Here is a 26,522-nt window from a genome sequence, read left to right on the forward strand (position 1 = left end):
TTAAAAAATCTTTCCCCTTACTATCTTTGGGGCCAAATTGGGAACAGTATGAAGTTCCTTTTGTGTTAGCAGCAATAGCATATGTCCAAAAGTATAAATTTTTGACAATATATAAAAAAAGATATATAAAAAATCATAATCTTCCTAGTTGTATTAACCATTTAAACAGAAATTCTAAATGGAAATAAAACTGAAAAATCCTCAAAAGCAAATCTTTCTATTACTGCCCATAGGTCTCTAGCAACTTCTTATTTATTTCGTTGCAAAAGCACAGCAATATCTAAAATATATTTAAATGGCAAAAAGATTTTGATTTTTAGAATGTCTTGGACCAGCCTTCTATATTTGACGGTTTTCGGAGAAGGAAAACATTGTTGTTAATTTTTTAAGCACTTAACCGATGAACCAAAGCATCAAAGAGCAAGACAAGATAATTAACCCACAAGAACCTCAAAGACAACCAACTGAATAACAAATTCAAGATTTTTTTTTAGCCTGTTACAAAGAAAAACATTTACAATTTATTCACCCCCATCTAGAGATAACACCTAACAACAGCTCAGTCTGACACATAAAATAGAAAACTACGACAATTTGTGTTCAGAAAATACGTCTTTTCAGACATAAAAAAAAAAATCTTACCTCTAGAGGCCTCAGTGCTGTGTGGGCTTCCTAATATCTCAGTCAAATCTTTCTGCCATGCATCTTTCACAGCCGACTTAAAAATCTTCCTATTGTTCAAGTCTTGCAGGGGCCTGAAGTTGTTTGTCAGGTACTCCACAGACTTGACGTGGTCCTGTTGTTCCGTGGTGAAGATGGAGTAAAAAGCATCCAGCTGGATAGAGAGACACACATAATATCTATCAAGCTAATTTAAGTGCTACAGTTGCTGTGTGTGTTTGTGCGACTGAGTCAATGTTCGTCTGAATGTGTTAAATATAATATATCATGCAGCACTGCATTTGTAGTCACTTGCCAGTAGCTGAATGTTCACAAGTGGAGAGCAGTATTTGCAAGAAACATTTACACCACAGGCAGCAGCAGGCACAGACTTCAATCATCACCCTGGCTACCTGCTGGGCTGTAACTTCTCAATGGGGCAAATTTGTGGCCATTGATTGCCAAGAATGATCTCCTGCCGTGCGCTGTAATGACTACACATTACAGATACTGTGGAATCAATGTGTCCTATGGGTGCTTGGAGAAATGAATTACAGGTTCATAAAGGACTATCTGTGAGCGTCACAAACATTGTCGAGGTGGTCAATATCCTTGCAGCAGAAGTCATTCTTGAACAAAAGATTTGTCCTCATGCAAGTTCATAGAAATTCCACTGAGCCCTGCAAATTTCTACGGCACAGAATGCACTAGAGAATATGCAGCTGGGTAGCCTAAGAATTGAATGTATAAAAGATGCAGCAAAGCACTGTGGAAGGGAGGGGATCAGCAAAAAAAGGCATGGGGCGTGATTTGGCATATATTATCTCTCAAAATCACAAACAGCAATAACAGCTGGAGGTAAAACGTTTTAAGGCACACAGGCAAGGGCTGCAAAAAATGTATTTGAATCCAGTTTTTTATTTTATTTCTTTATTTGGATTGTTACAAACATCTCCTTTGAACTGTATGCACATAGTTCATCAGAGATGTATTTACAGAGAAAACCCTTGACATGTTCAATACTTACCACTGCTACTCTACTTACTGTATGCATAGGTGCCAGTAATTGGCTCAGCCGTCCTGTTTAATCATGCCCTGCGTATGCAGTCATGGTTTCATATGCAAAGGAGCTGGAGAGGAACGTGCTAAAGGGACTAAGGAGGTGAGGCTCATGGGGAAAATTGCTAGTGCGTTCACAGCAGTGAACAGCAATGGATCCACAAATGGGATCTTAGTGTGCTGCGAATACAGCAGTTACAGTGTGTGTGTCTGTGTGTGAGTGGACTTAACACACCTGTGAGTGGGACAAATACACAGGCCTGGAGAAGATGATCCACTCCACTACTTTGCTGCAGGGCGGAGTGGTCAAGGAGCCAGTGTATCGGTAATAACTGTCCACTGACGACGGCAGCAGATCCCTCAAGATGAATGACCTGAGGTTGGTCTCCTTTTCTGGAAGAGACATAGGATTAAAATATGTTAGTGAACAGATCTTTAAAGCTTGGTGTTCTGGGCATGGCCCCATTTCACCCTCCTTGTGGCATTTTACAGCGTTCCTGAAACCTCTTCTCACGGTAGGGCAGTAGTTAAAAGCTTCAGTACTTGTTATCACCCTGGCCAGATCTTTGTAGTGAGATGGACTGAGAGAGGAGCAAAAGCAGGGGAGTCTGATAAGATGGCCAACCCTGACAGCTGATCTGTGACTGGGTGGCAACGATCTTCGCTCTATGTAACAACTCTGGCTAGGCCACAGGGATTAAGACAGATCATTATGATTAGCAGATTTGTTCTATTGTGTGATTAAGACCTGGCAAAGACTGGAAGAAAAAATACAAATGAAAAAAAAAGAAAAACGTCTAGACGAAGATGGCTTTATCTGCTGCATTTATACTGTCAGCTTTATGGCGGTCGGTTTGTTTTTTCCCACAATTATGAAAGGAGCCAAAATAAAACTGAATTTACATGAAATCCAATCTCTCCCTGCCTATGGCTTATCTTTAAAGAAACAGAGGTTCAGGGTGGGGTTTGTATTCAAACAACAGAGGCAGGGGAAGCCTCTCCCCTTTGCCTCATCTGTACTCTGAGTCCGACTCAGTATGCACGGGCTTTCTTCTCCATGTCTTCAGACGCGTACGTGCCCTATCGCTACTGGGCCGCCGAGATGCTGATGGATGGATGACTGTGGGATAACGAGCTAGTGGAAAAGCAAGCATCCTATGAGGGGAGAAGGCGAGGAGTATTTAGCAGCTAGCAGGACGGCAGTCCAAAAAGCTGCAACATCCATGCCAAGCTCTTTGTCAGCTGGGGAAATGGGATTCTATGGTGCTAGAACAAACAGCTGTGTATATGCACAGCACACAATCATGCCAAGCAGGCTTTGGCTCCAAAGGTAGTGCAGGTTGTCGACCAATATTCAGGGCTCACCAAGCAGTCCCTGACCCCTCCATAACACAGAATATCCCTGAACAAGACAGTGAACCCAAGGATGCTCCTAAAGGCACAGAGACTGTTTATAGATATGCAGTTATTGTTTATCTCTGAATAGTTAAAAAAAGGGTTTTTTTTAATAATCAAATAGTGAAAAAATCCAATTACAGTGAGTTTAAGCTCACGGATTTATAAAGTAATTGATGTGTTTAACAATTTCTTTATCTTAAAGCTGCAAAAATAAGCAGCGGTCAAATGCTGGTATAAAGGTATAAAAGACTTGTGTACACTCAGCGAGAACAAAAAAATGTATTTTATTTTATTTGAGACTACAAGAACAGGAACACAATTTTTTTCTAACCATGACATTTCATGCTCCCTATGAAGAGCATCATAACCGTCACACAGCTGAATGCAGACAGTACCAAACCACAGGGGCCAACTAATGTAGCATCTAATATCACAGAGCTTTACTTCTGTTCCTACACACTGGCTAGATGGGGAAAGGATTTATATCCCGTGCTATAAGAGCTTGAGAACTGCTACATAAATGTGTGCATGTTTTAATTTTTATCCATTTTTATGTATCAGAATCAAAATTACCATAAAAAGATTAATAATAAATAACATAAATGTTATAGATAACAATAATGGAAGCACTAATTAAAATTTTGTTTAATGTCAGCAAAACAAGTAACAATTAAAATGTTTTAGTTTTAAAGTCAAATTCAAAAACACTTTAATAATCCTATTGGGAAATTAAATGTTGCAGTAACTCCTAGATGTATTTTTTTTTTTTTTTTTTAGATATTGGATCTTCTGTTGTGGTCTGTGTTGCATCAGATCTGGAAAAACCTCTGACTGAAGACACTCTTTTTTTGTTTGTCAATCTTCTGAAGAGAATGCTCATTGTTGTGAGATGGCCAGATGGCCGCTCACACTGAGCCTGGTTCTGCTGGAGGTTTCTTCCTGTTAAAAGGGAGTTTTTCCTCTCCACTGTCGCTCCAAGCATGATTAGTTTGAGGGATTGCGATGCAATCAACTGGTTTTCCTTAGATAGAAAACTTTGAATCAACTTGTCTATATGATCTGGTTGAACTGTAAAGTGCCTTGAGATGACAATAGTTGTGAATTGGCGCTAGATAGATAAACTGAATTGAATTGAATTGTTGTGCATGATCTTCTTCACTTTATCAAAATTGTTCTATGTGAAATCCTCTCCTCTAGTTTACTAGAACAGGGCCAGCTCTCTGTATTAGAACATTGAGCTTTTTCAAAACATTTGCTCTAATGCTCTTACCCTAGCAGTGTAGCAGAGAGTGAGGAATGATTGAAATAACCGGTTATTGCCACAAATTCATTCTGCTGTTGTGTCTGTAGCTTAGAAACAGTGGAACTGATTACTTCACAAGTGTTGGCAACAGCAGATGGTGGAATATAAATGGTTACCAACAGAACACTGGTAAACTCTCTGGGCAAATAATATGGCCAAAAGCTAACTGCCAACAGTTCAACATCTTGGCTGTAGTGAGGAATCTTCACAGTGACATGTCCTGCATGACACCATCTGTTGTTCACAAGCTCTGCCAACCCACCTCCTTTGAATGTTCCAATGTTCTTTAAATCTCTGTCTGCTAATATGGTCAGAAAGCCTGACACATCATTTTGCATTACCAATATTCTGTCTGGGTCCTTGCTAGAGCTTGGAGTTCTTCTAGCTTGTTTCCTAAAGATCTCCCATTGCCCATGATGATTGATGGAAGAGATGGCTTATATTTCTTGGTTCTCTGTCGTCTGATTGCTTCTGTTCAGGATCCCCGGCGCCTTCTTGTTGGTTCCTCTATTATTTTAGCTATAGAGATGTAAAAGAGCTGCTCCCTGGTGTAAAAAATATATAATTTCTATGGCAGCTGTGGTTACGCATCAAAACAAGTATTAAAAAAAGGGAAAAATAACATTATAAATCCAGCCAGTTTCACAGCTTTTAACACCTGAAGCAAATAATATCCAAAAAATAAACTCTGATTCACAAATGGAGAAACTAAAAGTTCTTGTAAAAAGAAGATCAAGCTAGCAGAGCTTCTGTAACATTCAGCCACCTTAAGCAGTACTATTCTTGAATAATAATAAATAAACACAATAATGTGATGCTATACATTTTAAGTGATGCTTGGTTTAGCATGCTAACAGCATGATGTTATTTCCACTAAAGGTTATCACACTCATGTACCGGCCAATGCCTTTTAGAAAACAGAGGGGCTTCAATAATTCAGTGAACTAAAACTGCAACAGATATGGTCTGCCAGTTGATGGCAGACTAATCAGAGAACAGTCGTTTTTCTTTATTGGATTTTCATCCAGTTAAAATGACCCATTTTACTTTCCCAGGGCAAAAAAAAAAAAACTGCAAAAAAATATGTTTGCTGGTAGTCTCTGGGGATGAGAGGCTTTTATCCAATATATTTTGCTGTCTTTGTCACGTCTCAAACATATTTGTGCAAGTCCAAAAACCACACATCAATCACTTTTCAATTTTTTATCAGAATCAACCGAGTGAAGCCGTCACGGGGGTAGACAAATTGCATCATGGCTCCAAAACGTATAACTCCCTGAAAGTGTACAGTAATGCTTGCAAAAATCACTGCCACCATCAGGTTTTAAAAGGAGCCAAACAGTGAGGCTCAATCTGCAGTAAATATGCATACAGTGATTTCAGCCCAGCAGCAGTAACTTTATGGAATGAGCAATGTCATTAAGACCTGTGCCACAGCACATAACAAAGAACATTAATAGTTAAAAGCGAGTGTGAGGCTTTGCAGAAGCCATAGTCCATGAAAAGATATACAAGACAGAAACTGTGGGGGGGGCGTTCTAAATGAGGTTCAGATGTAATTAATAGCTCTGTTTATGAGTGAAAATGTGGAGGTCTCCTCATGCAGTTTTCCTGCCAAGGGACAGGCGGTATCTTGCAAATTTATTCTGCTTTTGAAGTTTTACTCTGCTAGTTTTCTTTGGTGATAAGACTAATCCAAGGGAAAAATATATAAATATATATATATATAAATATTTGTGACACGTTATGTTTAAGCAGCTGAATCGAAGAACATCAATATTTGTTTTGTGCAAGCATGTCAGAATCTGTGCCAGAGATATGTACCTCTTGGATCACCCCCTGTCAAGTACGAGGCAATGTCAAAGGGATTTCGGTAAAGGTCAATTGCTTTCTGAAAGTCCCACACAAATTTAATTCCAAATGTAATGCTTTGTGATAAGGAGATTTAGGTATGAAGCATAACATATAAAAAAAAATATAGAATTATTCTAGAGAAGCAAAGAACATCAATCCTTTCTCTAAATATTAATCTACCTTGAAATACATGAGGCAAACTTTGCACGAGGTTCCTTTTTCATTACTTACCATGATGCACTACTCCTTTCAATCCCTGGATGATTGGGTCCACAGCTGGGTTGTCTTTTTGCCCAAGCTGCAGCAAATGTCCAAAGACAAAAGGAGATTATGGAAAAGGATTAGGAGAATTGCAAAGCAATTTAAACATACAAACAAAATGACAATCAACATGAAAAATACAGGGAGAAGGACTAAGACCAACATATAGAAGGCATTATAACCAAGCTGCTCCTAATACCAATTACTTGCATTGTTGAGTGTGTATTGTCGTGATACATTTTGTTACATTGGTTTATCAGAAAGCTGCTACTGCAAAATTACACACACAAAAAAAAAATTGTCTTGAAGCATTTTTATATTAGTGTCTGCAGAATGTGTGCAGATCGTAAGCTGGAGTGCAACATGATGTAATCCAACCACTGAGCTCATCATTCTGAGATGCTACAGCTAGGAGGTGGTCTGTAATGACATATTATGTGCTGTTTTAGGGGACAATAAAAAGCTATATTTTTGGCTTTAAATCTTTTTAACAGTTTTAAGTCAACAGGTCCATTTTTCCCAAGCACATTCACCATTGCTTGCATTTAATTCTAAGGCCAAATTTCAGAAATCATATATTATCACCATATGAACTATCAAGATATGAGGTGAAATGGAAATTGGGTAAAGAAACGCACTAATTTGTTGTTATAGATTAAAGAAATTGAGATATGACACAGTTTTCATCTGTAAAGACGTGAACTGTGTATTCCAGTTTTTGCTTTATGAATATATTGGAGTTATTTTGACTCAAATCTGAGAAATGTTTTTCACCATTTATTTATTTATTTATTTTGCTTTGTGGCTGGGTGCATTATTCTGCTGAAAAGAACCACAGCCACTGGGGAATATTGCTTCCATTAAAAGGGTTTACATGGTCTCCAACAATACTTAGGGTAGGAGTGTAAGTAACATTCACATGGATGGCAGGATCCATGCTGTCCCAACAGATCAATGCCAAAAACATTGCATTGTCTTTGCAGACACGCATGCTTTGCAAAGAGTATCTTCAGAAGCTTTCCCACATATAACCCAGTAATTGACAAGGACCTCATTCTCATTTTAAACAAGAATTAGCACCTTTCACACATGCAAATTAGTCCCACTAAATATTCAGGTCAGCTCCAGAACACTTAGCCCTGTAATAGTGGAACTGGAGTACCTTTTATTACCTGCAGGTGGCAGTACTGCAAGGGGTATAGCTTTTACTGATCAAGCCAAGCACTAAAGAAAAAATTCAGACAGAAAATGACCACTGTCAAGCAGTTGATTACCTATAACAACCAATGCCTTTTGTATCACCGGTTCTTTCAGTTGTTAGTAGCTTTAGGAATACTACTGAAGACATTTAGTTTCAGAGAAGTCAGAGAAGTGGCTGGCAGATATCAGGGGAAGGTCTAAACGTAAATAGAATCTGACCTCGTGGTTAGTTACCAAAATATGAAGAGCAGCAGTTATCTTGTCATATATAACCAAGTCCTGGACAGTTCCTGACAGCTGTACTATTTCCATTTCTGCGCTGACAGTTTGCTTATTTCTTGGTCTGACCAGTTTCAAGACCTGCCTGTTCTCTAGATAAAATCCTTGATAAAATATTGCCAGCCTGTTTGTCAGCGATTATGCTGTTGAAGAGGTTAACAACATGAAGCAGGACTCAGGACTGTTAGGCAACACGTCACTACAAATATTTTGCATAAATATGCAAGTGGGTACCCTTGGCAGTACTGTAACCAATTTATTTACACTACAGCGGTCCCGGTAAATTAGTGGGTTTGATAGCAGGTCTTGACCTGGTAAATTGCCTGGAAAATTTTACCTAGTAAATCAATTCTGGCTTTATCCGCAAAGAATCCTCAACCAGTAAATTAAGAGTAAATTAGTGGTTAAGGTCGGAAAGGCCTGTGCAACTCCCTGGTGATCCTCCCAATGGGAGGAGACACATAGGAATACCCAGGATACACTGGAGGGACTATGTTCCTCAGCTGGCCTGGGATTCCTGTACAGGCCAGTGATGCTAATTGGATGGATGGATGGATGGATGGATGGATGGATGGATGGATGGATGGACGGACAGGTGGGCGGCTAAATGTTCCTTACTCACATCTTTACATATTCCCATAATTTCTCCTTCTTACACACCATCTTTGATGGGTAAACATTCACTTGCTGCCTAGCATCTTCCACACTAAGAGAGGCAATCATGAAGACCAGGGCAGCATTAGGCAATTCATCTAGTGATCATATTCTTATGTCTGAATGCTGTAAGCTAAGTTCACAATGAACTAATCAACTGATTGCTTTTGCTGGGAAAAAATAGTTATTTTAACTAGCAAAAAGCACAGTAACAGATTTTGCATTCATGTCTTGTTTCTTTAAAATAACTTGGAATCTCTGCTGTGTCATCTGCTGCTAGTATGTGGTTTTTGGCAGCAGCATCTGAAACTGGAGTTTGCGATGGTAACAGACTGTAGCGGGTCTCCTCGCAGTGAGAAGTGTAAGTTTTGCAAACAGCAGCAGCCGTGCAGGCAGGCAGTCTGTCCAGACCATAAGTGTTTAGACAGTTACACATTTTTTGTACTTTGGATGATACGCTTCAGCAAATTCAGCCCCAAGTACACAATAGACACAAAATGTACATTTATAAAGGCTTGGATTTGTTTTATAGAAGTATCAAAAGGAATTTGGGAGGGATCAAGTTATTGCCCATGTGTAATCTATGTAACATTTAAATCAGGTGTATAAAGATCCAACTTCTCAGTTTCTTATTTTCTAATGAAAGCTGTTCATGTTCTCAGATGTTCTCTGTCAGTGTGATTTATTGGGGTGGTATTTTGTGAGGAACCATTGCAGTGATGTAAAATTTACAGGTTAGGCAAGTGGAAAACGTGTTTGCATAGGTGTGAGACAGCAACAGAGCTACAGAAGATTTCATGATGTAACAAAGCCGCAAATGAAGAAATAATGAAAAAAGCAGCATTTTGTGCATCTGCTGAAGAATAAGCTGTTCCAGATACAATACTGTAAAAAAAGTTGTTGTTTTTTTTTTTCAGAGTGGAACTTTAGACTCTAAATGTTGCTAATAATTAAATACAATTTAATTATCTTTTTACACAGATTGAAAAATAAATATATATTCTCTGTTTGGTTAAACTGGTAAATATAACCCATTTATGTATCGTTTGACTTAGAATATATATAGAATACCTATGTTGTGAGGAAATTATGATAAAATTGCAGATCCAAATTTTTTTTTCTTACTAATATATGTATTTATTTCAGTTTTTATATAATGGATCAAATCAATAAAGAGCCTATTTAAGAATTGAAATTAAATCAGACATTTACTTTTTACTCTTAATACAAATCTTTGTAAAGTGAATTTGTATGCAAATATTACGGAAAAAAATCCTGTGCAACAAAAAGCCTTCAGTTCTGACCTTGTTATTAAACACAATTAACATCTCTGTCATTTTATATCAGTCAAAACACATGCGTTCTCTGGAGAACTCAGAGGTTTGCTAGGGAACATTAATCAACAACCTGTGATGAGAAGGAACACATGAGGGACAACAATGTGGAGAGGTTCACAGTAGGGTTTGCTAATAAAACAACGTCAGGCGTTTTCTCTTACAGAGATACATTCTATCATTAATCGGAAAAAAGGAAACCTAACAAATATAAGACTTAGTAACAATGAGAGGTCAGTCAGTTAGAAAAAGCTGACAAAAGGTCAATATCAACGCTGGAGGAACTGAAAAGAGCGTAAGCTCAATCGGATGACAGGATAATCAGTTTTTGCTTTTGAAGACGGCCATAAAACTGGCCTTCTGAGAAAAATGACAGGGGGAAAGGCAACAGTTAAAAGAATCCCAAAAGGTGCATGTAGATTAAGAAGAAGGCATGAAAAAAAAAATCCAGAAGGGAGTAAAGAAATTCTATCTTCTATGATGATGTTTTGGGCCTACATGTGAAATAATACATTCTGTAGAAGACTAACAATACATCATCCTGAAAATTTCCTTCTAACTGTGACACAGTTTCATCATGGCTGTAAGGATGCTTTTCTTTAGCAGGAAAAGGGAAAAGCAGGTCAGAGTTAATGGGAAAACTGATGGAGGGAAATACAGGGAAATCCTGAAAGGAACCTGTTGGACACTGCAAAGGACCTGATATAATTGACCAGAGCCACAGGTTTCCCTTCCAGCAGGGTAGCAGGCATTACATTTACAGCCAAAGCTATCATGGAAAGGTTCAGATCAAAGCATAGTCATATTTTAGAATACTCTACTCTTAGTCAAAACCTGTGGAGATTTGTAAATTGTTGTTCACAGACGCCTCCATCCAAAACCAGAGCTATTTTGCAGAGTGGAATTGGTAATACATTCATTGTCTGGATGTGCAAAGCTGGTAAAGGCATAACATGAAAGGGCTGCAACTGTAGCTGTATCAAAAGGTGCTGTAGAAAATCTAAACTCTGTGTGTGTATGTGTGTCTGCTAAGATTCTTATTTGCAAAACAAAAGAAAACGATGTAAAAAATGTTCTCCATGTCACAAGCAATGCTTTGTGCTGGTGGAACATAAGATCTGCAAAATAAAAACAAACCAAAATAACAAGTGTTTGTGGTTACAACATGACAACGTGAAAAACAGTGCAGAGGTATAAATACCTCTGCAGGAACTGTAAACCACAAGTTCACGAGCGATAGACGTCGAACCACATTAACATCTCTCTCGGTGTTTAGCTGCACCACTGCTGTGGTTCGCCCACCCTCCTGAGCAGTGAACTGAGGGGAAAACGCTGTATATAACCGCTTTCACACATGCACCACATATCCCTTAATGTAACAGCAACAAAACGTGTCAATGTCACGCATGAATTCCCACATTTCTCCTGAACATTTGGTGAAATTTTGCTAAAGAAATGTGACTGGTTGGGAGCTAGTAACACTTATCACTTTTAACATAACAGAAACCTGAGCTGCAGCTGCAACGTTAGCAAACTTGCACACAGAGCCGTGACTGTTTCATTTTATTCCTGATCAACACATAATAGAAACCAGACAGATAAGTTATTAAATATTAAATTAGCATTGCTATTAATATATATATATATATATATATATATATATATATATATATATATATATATATATATATATATATATATATATATATATATATATATATATATATATATATATAAATAAACAAATGATTTTGCCATGAGTGGACAAAGGATCTCTCTGAACTTTTTTATCGCAAATTGTTTTTATATTTCCAGGCCTTTAATGATCACCCAAACCCTAAGGAACATTCTACTGTAATTTGTTCAGCTTACATTTTATTGTTGGAAATTACTGGCAATTTTCTTTGACCAATAAATATCTCCAATGTCCTACTTAAGAGACAAGATTGGACAAAACAGTGTTGGGATGCTGGGACTATCCCCCCTACTGTTATGCAACATTAATTCAGGTCAGTCTGAAAGGAATAATTGTGTGGGAATGAATGCTGAATGTGGATAATATGCACACCTTAGAGGCCTTTAATAGGCCTTTGGGGAGCCCAACAAGAACTCTAGTCATTGATTAGAAATGGTAAATCAGAGCCAATGTGTGTGTGCCCGCTTAAAAAAAAACTCACACTGTAAACTGCTATTCAGCGGATTGTGTATGGTGATGCTAATTGTAGTAAGCAATAGGGCTGTCAGGACCCAACGGAGGCATTTAGGTCCTTGCACACATGTGGTTCATCACTGTCTTAGAACAGACCTACATTACGGAACACCTGTGTCCCCATTCCAAGCTCCCTCTGCCGGATTTCTGACCCTTACCGGTATGCCAGTAGGCTGAATGCTGGCATGCATCGATCACCAGCCAATACTTGTTAAGAAAACACTAATAGAAATTAGTGTAACATAGAAGAAGGCACACAAGATGTAAGTAAAGCTTCTAGAAGTACAACCAATCAAAGAGGTGCTTTTGAACTTGGGGACCGATCTTACTAATCAAGAGCAAATGTGTCCTAATAGATAAATGGAAATGAAACATTTTATCTCTCTAAATTACAACCACAAGTAAGCTTATATAAATCTCATATTTATACCTCAGATTTTTCATTAATCTCAAAGAGTCTACGTTTTTGGTTATCAAACTAATATTGATGGTACTTGACATGTCCTAAAGGGATAAATGTAAATTAGCTGCAGCCTGAAGCTGACACTAACGTCTAGTTTAGGAGTGAAAAACAAAGCAGACCACAGTTATCTTTAGATAATTCCTATCTCCAAAGTAACACAGTCGTTCAGAGGAAATCAAGTTAATGTTTAACTTGTTGTGATCTTTAATAGTGGACATTAAAAAGCTAATGGTTAGTTAAACAGTCGAGAGAGTTGGTTATATTGGTGATATCATACAGTGATATGCATTCTGATGAGACATGTTTAAGAGAATAAGAGTAGCTTTAAAAAAAAAAAAATAATAAATCGTATTTAACCTACCTTTCCGAGTTCTTTTTAATTGGTTTGATGTACATTATAATCCTAAACATCATATTTATTAGGTTTAAGAAAAAAAATCTGCAACCACCATATCATTAATGAAGAGATCAAGCCATCTGTTTATAAATAAACTACATGACATCTTTCCTATAGAGAATTAAACAGATCTTTAATAGAAATGTAAAGCAGTGTTTACAGGAAATAAGTGAAAGATACATAAACTAGCGTAGAGAATAATAGATATTTTATAATCCTTCACATTCATACCAGTTAGTTGCCCCAACTGTAAATGTATATGATGTTTGTTATGAAAATGCATGAATGTGAAGTCCCGCCCTCTATCTTAATTTCCTCTGTAAATTAGGAATGGGCCTATAGCTAAGACTACAGTTTTATAATGTAATAATGGCTTAGATGTCAACTAATGATGAACACATTCTACAAAATGAACTGTATATTAAATGATTTTAAGACTGTGTAAAAAAAAAAAAAAAAAAAAAAAAAAAACTAGTTTAAAGGTATAGTGTCCAAACGCCGTTCGGCTTTGTGTTCCACTGGGATCATTTCATCAATCAGCTGCTCCATAAGCCAATCTTTGTGACAAGCTCAGCTAATACCATTATGTGTGCTCAGTCTTGCTAGTTTCCTCTTGTTGTGTTTTGGCACCTCTAGTGTTTATGTGTCCAGTGTGCTTTGGTTTCAGCCATGCATTGCAGCTCCACAGCTCTCCCTGTATACTGAGAAAATCTGAGTGCTGCAGATGGACCATTAACAGAGCTGTGAACAAGGTTCACCCTGAGGAACACAAGAAGGGGTCGAATGGTCTCCTACTTACACAGTTATGTGTTTTTTTTTAACCTACATTTAAAGAGAAATCGTGAAATACAACCTTTAAACTAACATGGTTTCAAAAACACTTCCATATTACAAAATAAAACACTTCTTGTTTTATTCATTCAGTTAATTACTTGTTAATTCTTGCTAAATATTTCTATTGTTTTCTTTAAAAGCAATGTTATTTGTATATTTTATGTGGAGTCCATTCTTTACCTAGCTAATTTAGGCAACCGATACAGGTTTTTGCATTTCAAATTTCATTTTCTACATAACATTCAACATATTCTAATAATTTGATTATTACCGGCAGAAATGCAGCACTTTAATAAGACCAGATGTCATGAAACTGACATTCAAATGTTAATTAAAGAGTTAAGACTAAAAATGACTCACAAGATTTTCTGTGTAATTACCAAACTGATGAAAAAGGGTGTTTTAAGACAAAAAAAAAGTGTTTTATAACCCACCCATATATTGTGTTTGAGACTGAAGCTTTTTTAGCTTCAGGATTCAACACATTTGAATCCTCTCTAAATGAAAACACTGTGTGCCATTTAATGCAAGAAGTTAAGAACGGTGTTTAACCTTTTCACAGAACAGTGTGACAAATTCTGATCCATTCATTTAAGATTCACCTTAAATTTCAGGTTTTAAAAAAAGAAATAAACTCCATTTATGCAGATACAGGTGTTTTATAAGCCTCTGCACAGGAACATTTTCCATAAGTGCTCCAAGCAACCAGAGGCAGAGCTTGTTACAAAGAGGTTTCCCTCAAGAGTGGAGCAACTCCACTGAGAAAACTGAACTGTGGGTAGGAAAATGAACCTTTTATGCATGAGGATGTTTTAACATATTGCATGGTGCTGCTCTGTGGACCACACTTGCTGAATGCTAATTCCTGTGTGCAATATTTGGTGAATTCTTGACGCTTTATATATACGTCCCAGATGTGTCTTATGCAGCTTGTTTCAATGCTGAAAAGCTAATTAGTATGAGGCATAGGATACCAAAGTTAACTGAAATGTTAGTCATTAATTCTGAAGGAGAAACTGAGTTTGACCAAAGGAGAAGAAAAAATCTCTTAATTGTAAGATACTTTTTTTTAGGGGATTGAGAATGTATGAAAAACAATATAAACATAAAAAAAATTATATGCACTACATAGTTTAAGTTTTTAAGTTGCTGTAACTTGTAAGCATCTGAAATGCTATTGTGATGTAGTTTGGACAAAAAGGGAAGAGTCTAACTCTATTAGCAGATTTTGTTGGCAATCTCTACCTGTATTTCTGATACTTTACCTCAAAGAACACAGCCATGGCAGCAATAATGCGTCTTTCCTTGATGGCGGCGCTGAGGCTGTCAAAGTCGTCTGAATTGTAAAGGTAGATCTGCATCTGGAATGGGGAAACAGAGCATAAACAGCTTTAGGAGTGGACAACTAGAAAGAACAGTCCCCTCATCAATCATCTGGACGCTCTACTGAGAAGCTGATGAAAAGCTGTTTTGAGGGGCAGAAAAGAGGGAGTATTTATCACTCCTATAAATCTCTCATAATCTGTGTCAGTCTTTTTTTGTGTGTGCTGCCACTCCGGGAGGCTGCCAAAGAAATACAGCATCCCATTCCTTAGGGCGACCATCCTCACAGACAGAGTAACGAGGAGAGAGGGAAAAACTGGGGGTGAATGCCGTCCCCCTCCTCTTGTGCCAAGATCTAACAGAATGATACTCCTCTAATCATGACTCCCAATTACCTTAAATCACCCACAACATTGCTTCTGATTTCACAACAAAGCTTGAATATAATTTAAAAAGCATCATATAGAGAATATATCATATACCTGTCATGGTGCTGCCTTTTTCCCTCCAAAAAAATAAAAAAGAATCCTACTTTCATTTCAAGGCAGTCATGTTGTGGTGGCACTGATCAAAATCAGCAAATGAATCTAAAAGTAGCAATTGGAGCTGTCGATCATCTCCCTCTCAGGCCTCTGTAAATTGAAAAAAAGCCTTTCATGTTACAGAACCAAGTTAATTGGAAATAAGAAAAAAGGATCTAGATGTTGATTTAATTAAAAACTGGGGGTGTCCCCTCTTTTTCTTTCTCAAAGGGAAATTGAAGGTTACCGCATTTTCTCAATTGACTGTGCTGACAACAAACTTAGAATGAATGAGTAAATAAGCACCTAATAAAGGATAAGTCCCATTTACACAAACTGTTCAGGCCCCAACCAGGTTCACAATGACTCAATCCAAATAATTTCAGTTAATCAGCTTCTTTCAGAGTTCCTTTAACTGCGGCCTTTAATGGAACTAATTTGTTGTCTGAGAACTCAGCAAGAAAGAGGACTGGCCATTCATCACCCTTCAGATGTTATTAACTACATTACCCCATTAGGCTGGCCCCCTTAGGCTTCATTTACTCACCAAGAATGGCTCGTGTGACCCGTTCTTGTTAACAACACACTTTATAAAACCTGATTTTCAATTACACACTTCCATAGGAGTCAATAAAGAAATCTTGGATCACTCGATTACTCATTTTCTTAATGTATGTTTGGAAAGAGCTGACAAACTCTCCTTGTTGCAGGAAAATTTAACCGCAGCCGAAGATAAAAATGTTGATTTAAATAAGAACAGACAGGTGGTCTGACAAATCTTTGAGCTCCCTGAAAAGTGCAGGAACGTGATGTTCACATCTCCACAATCGCTCTTTAATCTCGAGTCGGTTTATATCAGCCAGGGTTTTTTTTCCCCTTCATTTCCAGCACAAAGTGAGCAGAAAAGCAAAATAAAAAAAAAAACCTTAAAGTCACTCTGCATTTCCATGTCCTATTTAAACAGCAAAGGTGAAAAACAAAGTCAGGTTTGGCATGATTTCCCCAGATAACTAAATGTAGAGCAAAGACAAAAAAAACTACAAAAATAAAGTTTCAGCATGCAGAGATATGATATCAGAAAAAGGAAAATGTATTCCTCCCTTACCGCTGTGATAGCAAAGAACTTCATTGTTAACAGATAAATGTTCACACTTCTATCACACACAATTATCTATCTTCTTCTTTCTTTTTTCCAAGGCTCCTCGGGGAGCATGAGCATGAACATGAGTCAGGAGTCATTTTAGTATCATTCAATAAATGTACTAAAGTTTTACAGGCTAAAGTTCATGGCAATTCACACCGAGTTTGCTGGAGAAATAAGACAAAGTGATTCTCTTCAATAGTGATCACCGCGAGATCGACATCCACTATTTAATCATACTAATGTAGATATTTGAGCAAGCATACCTTCCCTGCTATAAATGTGATATTGCAGCTTTGATAAGAATGTGAAAAATGCACTTTATTTTTCACACATTTCACTAATACAAACTTTGTCATTGTATGTAATTGTAAATATGTCATTTACCAATTAACATACTCTGTTTATAAGCTCAACAGCAAAGTGACAACACCCCAAACATTTAGGTACATTTCTTTTTAGATATTTTCACAGGACAAAACATCTGATACAATATAAAGTAGTTACTGTAATAAATTCACTGTCATTTATTTGCTGTTCTATGAGCCCTAATACAAGCCTGTGGGCAGGGAGACAGCGGGGGAAGGGGCGACTGAACCCGATAGCCTGGACACTGGCGGCCCCATGCTTCCCGGTAAGGCAGGCGGGGGAAGCATACCACCTCAAAGATTTTGAAAGCTGTCTTCCGTAAAATGCTTTAAGCAAATAAACAGATGAGCATCAAACTTTGCAAGGATCTTCTGATAGACAAAAATAATCCATGCCTGTTGAGTCTTCGGATCCTTGGGAAGACTGTAAAAATGTTTCCCCTTTCTCCGTGCAGCCTGGAACACTGCATTTACGCCTGTGGTTCTGGCTCATTTTCAATAGAGAAACTGCCTGCTTTGTAATTCTTGTAGAAGTAAACCCAACTGTAGGCTAAACAGCTAAAGTGGTGTCTTACATCTTGGCAACCTCCATTCATGTTCTTGGGCCAGTGAACTAGTGGGCTGGTCTGTATGTCAATTTCGGAGCGTCAAAAAAGTACAGGCCAGAACCAAATAAGGCAACATCCCCGAGTTGACGTCAATTCGGGGCTTTGTTTGGATTTACCCGTTTTATGGTGGAAGTTTAGAATTGCGAGATTTGCAGAGAAAGGAGGTGTTGATGGGGTTTGAACTTCTCTTTAGGGCCATTTCACCCACTGAACTATCGTTATTCATCTATGACAATGTAAACTCAGTTTTCCATTCTATGACGCCTTTAAGATGGCCGAAAGTGGCTTGGCTATTGAAATAATTTCACTGAAACAAATAATTTCAGTGCATATCGCTCACGGTTACATCCAAAGGCTGTCTTTTAAGGCACACTAGTGCTGTAAGCATTTCTGCAGAGACTGAAGGGGTGATTAGCCTGATTGCTCAGACCATAGGTCACTCTATATCAAATTGATCTGAATTCAGAAGGAATCTTTTAAGAAAACAAAGGACAGTTTACTGACAACAAGCAGAGTGAGGACCTCCATTACTGGCCCCATGTCTTGTGGTCTGATAAGACTTAGGTATATTTGTTTGGTTCACATTTTGCTAAGGATTTGAGGTGGAACCAAGATTACATGTCTTACAGTCAAACAAGGTGGTGTCCCAGTATGGGGCTGCATAACTGTTGTTGCTTGTGGGGATCTATCGCTCACTGAGAGAGCTTTGAATACTATCTTGTAATGTGGTTTACCAAAGTAGAGCATGATCCCCCTCCCTTCTGACAATGGCCTAAATGATAGAATCCCAAATGGCAACAACCAGAAAACACCTCCAAGATACCCACTGCCTCTCTAAAGAAACCGACGGTTAAAGGTACAGAGGAAAATCTTTTATTTCCAAGTGGTTCATCTAAATAAGTGGTCCTCCTAATTGTCAATCATTGTGGTGACTAATAACAAAGATGGCAGAGGCAGCATGCAGTGGAAGAGGAATTACGTGACCAACGGAGCAAAAAGTAGTGATGATCTGTCCGAACAGTAACTTAACTGAGTTCACTATAAAGTCTACTTTATAGTCCCCGCTCTATATAGTGATTGAGGGATTTAGGGGTTAGGGGGGACGTGCTGACACAGTAAGCTTCTATGAGCTATGAGAAAAGCAACTTTTAAACAGAGCGTACATAGGGATAAATGGCAAGAGTATCGATTCATGTTTTTCTTTTTCCTCCGGTCTATTTTTATCAATTGTTCCTGGGCGTAATTCTTCCTCCCGTGCTGTGGTGGCGCTAAACCTATTTTGCCCTCCTACCTCGCTTCCTGGTTATACTCTTACAGTAGTGTGTTGCAGTAAGCTTGACACAGACAGTTTTGATTTATGCTCAATATTGAAGTGTGGTCTGTGCTACACACTGTGGGTCTAGATAAGGTCGAGGCGGTGAGGAAGTGGGGGCGAGTTTAGTCTGACAACGGAGGGACATGAGGGCCAAAAAGAGGGGGGATCCAGGTGGAAACGGTCCCAGCGTTCTTGTGCACCTCGCTCTTCTAGCAGGTCTAACTTCACGAGTTGTTTTCCGCATTTTCGGTCATAAAAACAAAACAAGCCTGGCCACCTGTATGCGGTCAGCTACAATTTGGGAGAGGTGCAGCGGAGCGTCTGTGGAGGGGGCGGGGACATCGACACTCTGGAGCCGAGGTATTGAATTGCACTCATTTTTGTGCAGTATTTTTTTGATGCAATGCCTTTCAGAATCTATAACACAGGGGTATTATGATTTTTCAGTGAATGAGGTTTTAATAGGAATAGGTGGAGTGAAACTTTTCTACTTCTGTTATTTGTTGTTGTTTCTCAAAAAAAAAATGCATAACAATATTACAGCTTTCATTGATTTATTTCAAATTTGAAACATTGTCTAGCATGTAAGGTGTTAAAAAAAAAAACAATTAATCGAATGGAATCGTATCGTGGTGTATTCTTGAGTATCGAAAGTAATCGAATCGCTGGGTAAGGAAATCGATACGGAATCGAATCGCCATGATGGATGTGATTTATATTAGACGTCAAGGGTGTGTGTAACTTTATAAGGAATAACAACTGCACAATAGCTGTGTACAAATGACAACATTATATCACAATTTAAAGTATCTTCAGTGCTGTCTTGTAAAAAAAATAGATATTGAAATATAAAAAAAGGGATGTATTTATATATGCAACATACTAAATATGCACACATACAGTACAAGTAATGTCTTAACTGTAATTAACCCTACCCATTATCAATACACACCTGAAATCAACTCACACCTTAATCCAAAACCTAAGCCCAACCCAAGAAGATATTTTTTTCTCTTATGGAGACAAGTCGACTGGTCCCTGATACAGTAAAACTGTGGTGGTTTTAATCAAAACTAGGAATCTCAGCCTACTGATGAGAACATCAGAGGCAATGTTAGTTGGGTGCAAAGGCTTGCTCCATGAGACTTTGAAAGGAGGAAGAGCTGGAAATCAAACACTATTTCTCTGAATATATATTAGGTTTCAGTCCTGTGTAATACAGATATGCAATCATCTTATTTCTACACATACACATGTATCAGAATTGATGATTTTCCTCCTAGATAAGCTTAAAATGTCATGCATGCAGCAGGTTTTCATTTCCAGTACGCAATTCTTATGCACTGCATTTAGCTCCTGGGCTCTGCCTGGGTCAAGGGATCAGTCTTGACTCATCCGACACTCTTCTATTTCCTACTTTTTACTTGCTTTCAGAAAAGCTTTTATCTTCCTTACTGTATGCCTACAGTAATACTTATTCATATGCTCTTAGTGCTGGTTTGTGCAAACGTACACCCTTCCAAGGTGTGATTTGTAATCCATGTATAATTAATCTAACCTCGGCGACAACCTAATACATTACAGGAAAAGTTCTCCCTGAGGAACCTCAAGGGGAGAAAAAGAAATTCACACTTTCATTTGTCATAGCACTATTTGAGTGAACAGGTGGCCCATCTATCGATTTCCCCACTTCACTCCCAAGAAAAAGACCATAGTTAGATTAATATGAAGCTTGGAGGCCACAGGCCAAGCAGTCCATTGGGCTCTTTCTTTTTTTGGGGGGCGTTAAACATATCAAAGCTTAAAAGCACGATTGTCTTCATAACACAGCTCATTGAAACTAAATTTGTCTTTCACCTCCTTTACACATGCAACCAATATCTGTGGTTTCAAGCTTCACATAAAAGCCCCTTTTCTCTACTGTAAGCAAAAATACTTGACATCTGACTCAAGGATGAATGTGACTCATTTGTAGTGAGATGATTAAAAAGAGGACAGTTTTAGTCCAGGGATAAACAAGTCTGGGAGCTCAGCCGTCTTGGTCAAGCTGCTCATATCTTGAACCAAAAATATGTTATACAAAACAAAGCCGACCACTACTCTGAGAGGTTAGTGGGTACACAGAGCACAACATTTATACAAGCTGTATAAAGTAAACAATGTGGCTGCACACATCCTGTCAGGTTTAATGTCATCTGAAATATATCAAATTGTTCAGAGTCATAAATATGAAAAATGAAAAAAAAACACAACTCTTACAAGATGAAGCAGTCAAATGGCTAGAGGCTAGGTCCGACACTACCATATTCTCCTTCAACCATTCATCATTTCATTTTACTTATACCTTCGGCTTCACACTGTGGAACAATACATCATGCTTGATTTATGCTTTCTGACTTATCAATAAGGGAATTATTTCTACAAAGCAGACCTCTAATTCTGCTTCTCCTGTAGCGGGTCACGCATTTAAACATTCCTAGTTGACGGCTACAATGGCCGAAGTTGCTTAGTTGTCCCTTTGCAGGAAAAGAAAGAGGTATTTTTTTATTTATTCTTTTGAAGACTGTGTGATGGAAGTTGCCATGAGAGGTGTTTGGTGACCCACTTTTTCCCTCCGCAGCCATCATTGTAATGTGCGAAACATAAATCCCATCTGGGACTCCTGCTATTTATGTGGCGCTTGTAAAAAAAAAAAAGTTATGACAAAAGAAGATTGAGATCCATCAAGTCAAGAACAATAGAAACAAGCTTAAAATAAAGATGGAAATCAAACTGAATTTAAGAATATTCCTATTATCATAATATACATTTTAATTTGTAAAACAACACAAAAATGGAAATGAATACTGTTTTGTGTCCAACATTAAAAGTTATCACATTTTTTTCTAATTGCAGCACCATTACACAGTACAATACATTTTATTTTTTATGTAAAAGCCTTCATTTAGGGACTGATATATGCAAGCTGGGTTCTGTTAAAAGGTTCTTGTTTGGGATGGGATGGATACTTCTATTAAAGTAGCTTTACTTTGTTAAAGTCCCAGATTTAAAACCCCAAAATGCTTTGTGTGGGAAAATGTATTTTCAAGCTATTAGTGGCACCGGAGCAGATAGCCTGACTAATTAACAAGCGGATACCATCATATTATATTGGCAGAGCTCCATAAGGAGCATACTAAAAAAAAATAAGAATTAAGCACAACCATAACTTAGGAGATTGTTTGGCTGTTAAATTTGATAAGTAATTTAATACATCAGTGGATCAAACTATATTATTACAAGTTATGATCTTTTCTTTTTACACTTTGTTTTAAGTTTTAGGATAAAAAAAAAAAAAAACAATCATATTCTGACTTAATAATGATATGGTTTCATAAACCATGCTTTGTTATAAGCCCACTTTTCAAAATGATCTTTGAAGCATTGTGACTGTGAGTATGCAGCCAACATGTAGTCAAAGTGAGACTAAGACAATACCAGACTCATAGCACCTCCACTCTCATGAATGTCACAGTAGTTCATGAAAACTCTCCATCATAAACCTTTAAACCACCATCATGTTTGCAGAGGAAGGTTACTGTTGCAGCCAACCATGGGTATTTAAAAAGCAGGACCATGATCTGCCAAGCATCACATGGGAAAGGAAGGCCTGATGTGTAAGAAAAACATTTAATTTAATTTAATGTAATTCTGCTGAATTAATGATATACTAATAGCAATATAAATATGCACATTTTAAATGAAACACCATCACATTCTGGGGAGGAGTTACTTTAGAAGGCTGCTCATTTAAACCCTTTTAACAACATATAGCTTTTGGTTGATGTGCTATTGTAGCAGTGACAATGAGTTTTTTAAAACCAGAGGGACATGATCTACTTTAACAACCACTGACAAATGTTATATTCTAGAAAAAGAAAACTAAGTTAATAAAATCTACCAGAAGCAAATAATCTAGTTTGGTTCAGATCAATTGAAAAATATTTGATAGATCCTAAAGGGAATTTAAATGGATTCTGTGTGGCAGTCTATCTTGCACCAATTTGGAGAAATGTTTGACTGAAGACTTTTAGCAGTCTTCTGTTTTCCATAATGTTGTTCATTTTTTGGAGAATTCCTCATTGTGAGAATTCTTCATCTCTAGATTATTTCCTTCAACAAAGCCTGATGTTGTTAACAGAATTATAGATTAATGAAGGGTAGGGGACTGTACAGATTGGTCTGTCCCTTCTTGTAGACACCTTCACAGTTGTGTCTCCAATCAAGTCTGTTGTAAACAATAAAGTATTTATACTCCTCCGCCACCTCAACCTCTTCTCCCATGATGTTGATAGGATTCGACTCATTCCCATTTCCCCAGAAATCTTAAATCATCTCCCTTTTTTAAATATATTTAAGATCAGATGATTTTTTTTTCTACACCATGCCAAAAAACGGTTCACCATCTCCCTGTACTTAGTTTCTTGTCCATCTCTGATGCACCCAACAACTCCACATACAGAAGTATTTCTGCAGATGACAGGGCTCTGTCTGGTACAGGAGGTCAGAGGTGTACATAGTGAAAAGAAATGGTAAAAGTACCGTCCCCTGTGGTGCTCCTGTGCTGCTGACTACCTAGTTAGACAGCTGATCCTTCAGTCTAACAAACTGGGGTCTGGTTGTCAGGTAGTCTTTGATCCAGGTGATTGCTGATGCCTCCACCTGAGTCTTCCAGAATGTCCGACTAAGTAAGTCAAGCTAAATTGTGATAAATACACCACAGAAATCAAAGAACATGTGACCCTCACTGTGTTGTCTGCCTTGTCTAAAGAGGGTTTGTTGAAGCAGGAGTATGATAATATCTGCAACTCCAACTCCATGGAGATAAGCAAACTGCAGGGAGTCCTGATGGCTGCTTGTTTACTTAGGAGAAGGAACAGAATTTTCTTGACTAAGTTTCCTTCTATAAAGGAACAAGAAAGGTCCCTGTCGTGGATGTCCTCCGGACGACGTAGTGATTTGTGCTAAGTCTTTCAAAAAATCCTAAGTTCTTGGAAAGGCAGTTGAAAAATCTCCAACAGTGGTCAAAAATAAGCAGAGGCAGCTGGTTCTCTGTCCAGTATGGTTTATTGCAGCAATACAAGTCCACCACACATGAGATGTTAACCGGCCAACATCTACCAAAGCAAAGAAAGTGGTCTGCTTATATACACTCCCTGGGTCTTGGGGCTCCTCCCTGAGCCCCTCCTATTTATTATGTAATTTCAGGTACTTTTCCACGGATATCTCTTTTATCTGATTATGTACTGGTGGAAATTCCCATAGGGTGCGTATTTTTTTTTTAAATGGCTACACGTCATTGCCCATTCCGGACCTTTGGACCATGGTGATACACATTTTGTTTACATTGACTTCTTCAGTATAGCTTGACCTTTGGTTTCTCTACTGCCATGTTTTGTTTGCATTAACCCTCTTAATCTTATCTTGACCTCTGGACTGCCACACACACATTATTTTCTTAGATATATGTTAAAGCACACCATTTAACCATTGTGACAAGAATATATTTATTGTGAGATATTAATCCACTTCATTCTATTCATTGTGAGACATTATTCCACTACATCTCCCAGGTCAAGCTAATGTTTAAGAGGAGGTTACTTTCTTTAACATCTTAATATCATATTCACATGAACTGGTCCAAACCAGGATCACAGGTAAATAAATGAGAATATTTTGGGGAAAAAATATATTTGAATTAAGTTACCAATTATTGGTAATGTAATTGCTAGCCTTCACGGCATAACAGAACCTAGCTCCTTTTAGAATAATAAAAAAAAGGGTTTTAATCAGTTATTTTATCCGGTCATGCTGTAGAAAATTAAATTTGGTTCAGTTCTATCAGCAGGAATGCCTGTAAAGCTAAGGATTTATGAATTAGATATTTTATATTTATTATTTCAGACTATGCTTGTGAGTTCAAGCTGTGGGTTTCTCTCATTGTGCATCAAAGGTGATTGAATACCACAGAGGCACACCTTGTGAAAAATGAAGGTTGCTCCTTGGTCTAATGCTTGATGCCATGTACACAGGTGAAAATTAATATCTTTAAAAGGATGTTGTGGCTCACTCTCTCTTTGTTGCTATGACTGAGGCATGACACTGACATTTGCTTACAACCTCTAAAATATGATATCAACTTACAAAACAAAACAAGAAAGAGAGAAAAAAAAGAGCATCTGTGTCCTTTAGGCATACTAGGTCAAGCTTTCTATCTTTAAAGCTGGCAAAAGCTGAGCGTTTGAGTCATTCACTTGCATATTCAGTTTCTGCTCGCTTACTTTCTTCTGCTTGCTTGCTGACTAGTTTCTATGCAGTCTTTTCTAGCATATGGTGTCCAGGTGTTCCAGCTTACTCGGGCTGTTTAGACACATTTCCTATAGAGCTATAAAAAGACACGTCGCAGAGATCACCATCAAGCAAAATTGAGTTTGTTTCTCTCTTACATAAAAAAGTGTGTAGCTTTTGTCTCCTCCCCTTTCCAAATGAGCTGAGCTATTTAGGCCTCAACACCTACCTGGGTAGGGTAGGAGTAAAGGAGCTATGGAATCCATTCTCCTTTACAGAGAAGTCACTGAAGAAACCTTGGTCTACACATAAACGCATGCCTTGCAACAAAAATCTACATTTCACATCTATGAATGATGTACCTAGAGGGCATAATTTTCTTCTTCTCTTTGCTTTCCCCCCACTTTCTTAACAGCAACCCAAATTGGCCATTAAAGTAAATTCCATCATATTATTTAGAAGCACACCATCAAAGGCGCCATATGCACAACAGCTTTATAATGGCTGTATATAATCCGGTGCCCTTTAACACTACGCTGAACACAAAATGATGTGGCAAAAATAAATCTAATTACCCAGCCATTCAGCATCAAAAGCCGTGGCAGAAGAGAAAGCTCCAAAGAAGAGGGCCAAGAAAAATAACAGAAAGACGCCTTTAGCTTCGTGTTTGGATTCAGAATGAAGAGGCAGACAACCTACAATTTTCTGTTTTTCTATAGACTATTACTGCAAATGTACACTAATTAATAAGGCTTTTATAGAAAATTGCCAGAAACAAAAAAGGAACCTGACTTCAATCCTACAGAATTTGAGATATATGATGTATTATCTAATTCAATAGAAAAAATGAAAATGAATAGTATTGGAAATGATAAAAAGGAATAAAAGCCAGTAAAAAGTTATTCCCTGCATGATGGAGATTTGTTCTTTAATCCATTATTCAGAAAGAAAATCACTGAGGGTTCCAGAATTTTATACCCTTTGAATTTCTTTTATAGGAGTTCTTGATGATTT

The 26,522-nt window shown here is 37.8% G+C and overlaps 1 protein-coding gene across 2 annotated transcripts in view; it reads right to left on the reverse strand.

Moving 5' to 3' along the window:
* The window catches only part of ptprga (protein tyrosine phosphatase receptor type Ga), a 203,587-nt gene that overhangs the window by 35,397 nt on the left and 141,668 nt on the right, over positions 1-26,522 (reverse strand). For both annotated transcript variants that reach the window (XM_038286394.1, XM_038286393.1), the window contains exons 5-8: positions 15,171-15,266; positions 6,506-6,572; positions 1,955-2,112; positions 643-835 (exon numbers count right to left, since the gene is read on the reverse strand). In XM_038286394.1, the coding sequence (XP_038142322.1) occupies positions 643-835; positions 1,955-2,112; positions 6,506-6,572; positions 15,171-15,266 (514 nt within the window). The remainder of the gene's footprint in view (positions 1-642; positions 836-1,954; positions 2,113-6,505; positions 6,573-15,170; positions 15,267-26,522) is intronic.

The sequence above is a fragment of the Cyprinodon tularosa genome, unplaced genomic scaffold (genome assembly GCF_016077235.1).
Source record: "Cyprinodon tularosa strain WSP-4 unplaced genomic scaffold, ASM1607723v1 ctg224, whole genome shotgun sequence".
NCBI classification, from domain to species: domain Eukaryota; kingdom Metazoa; phylum Chordata; class Actinopteri; order Cyprinodontiformes; family Cyprinodontidae; genus Cyprinodon; species Cyprinodon tularosa.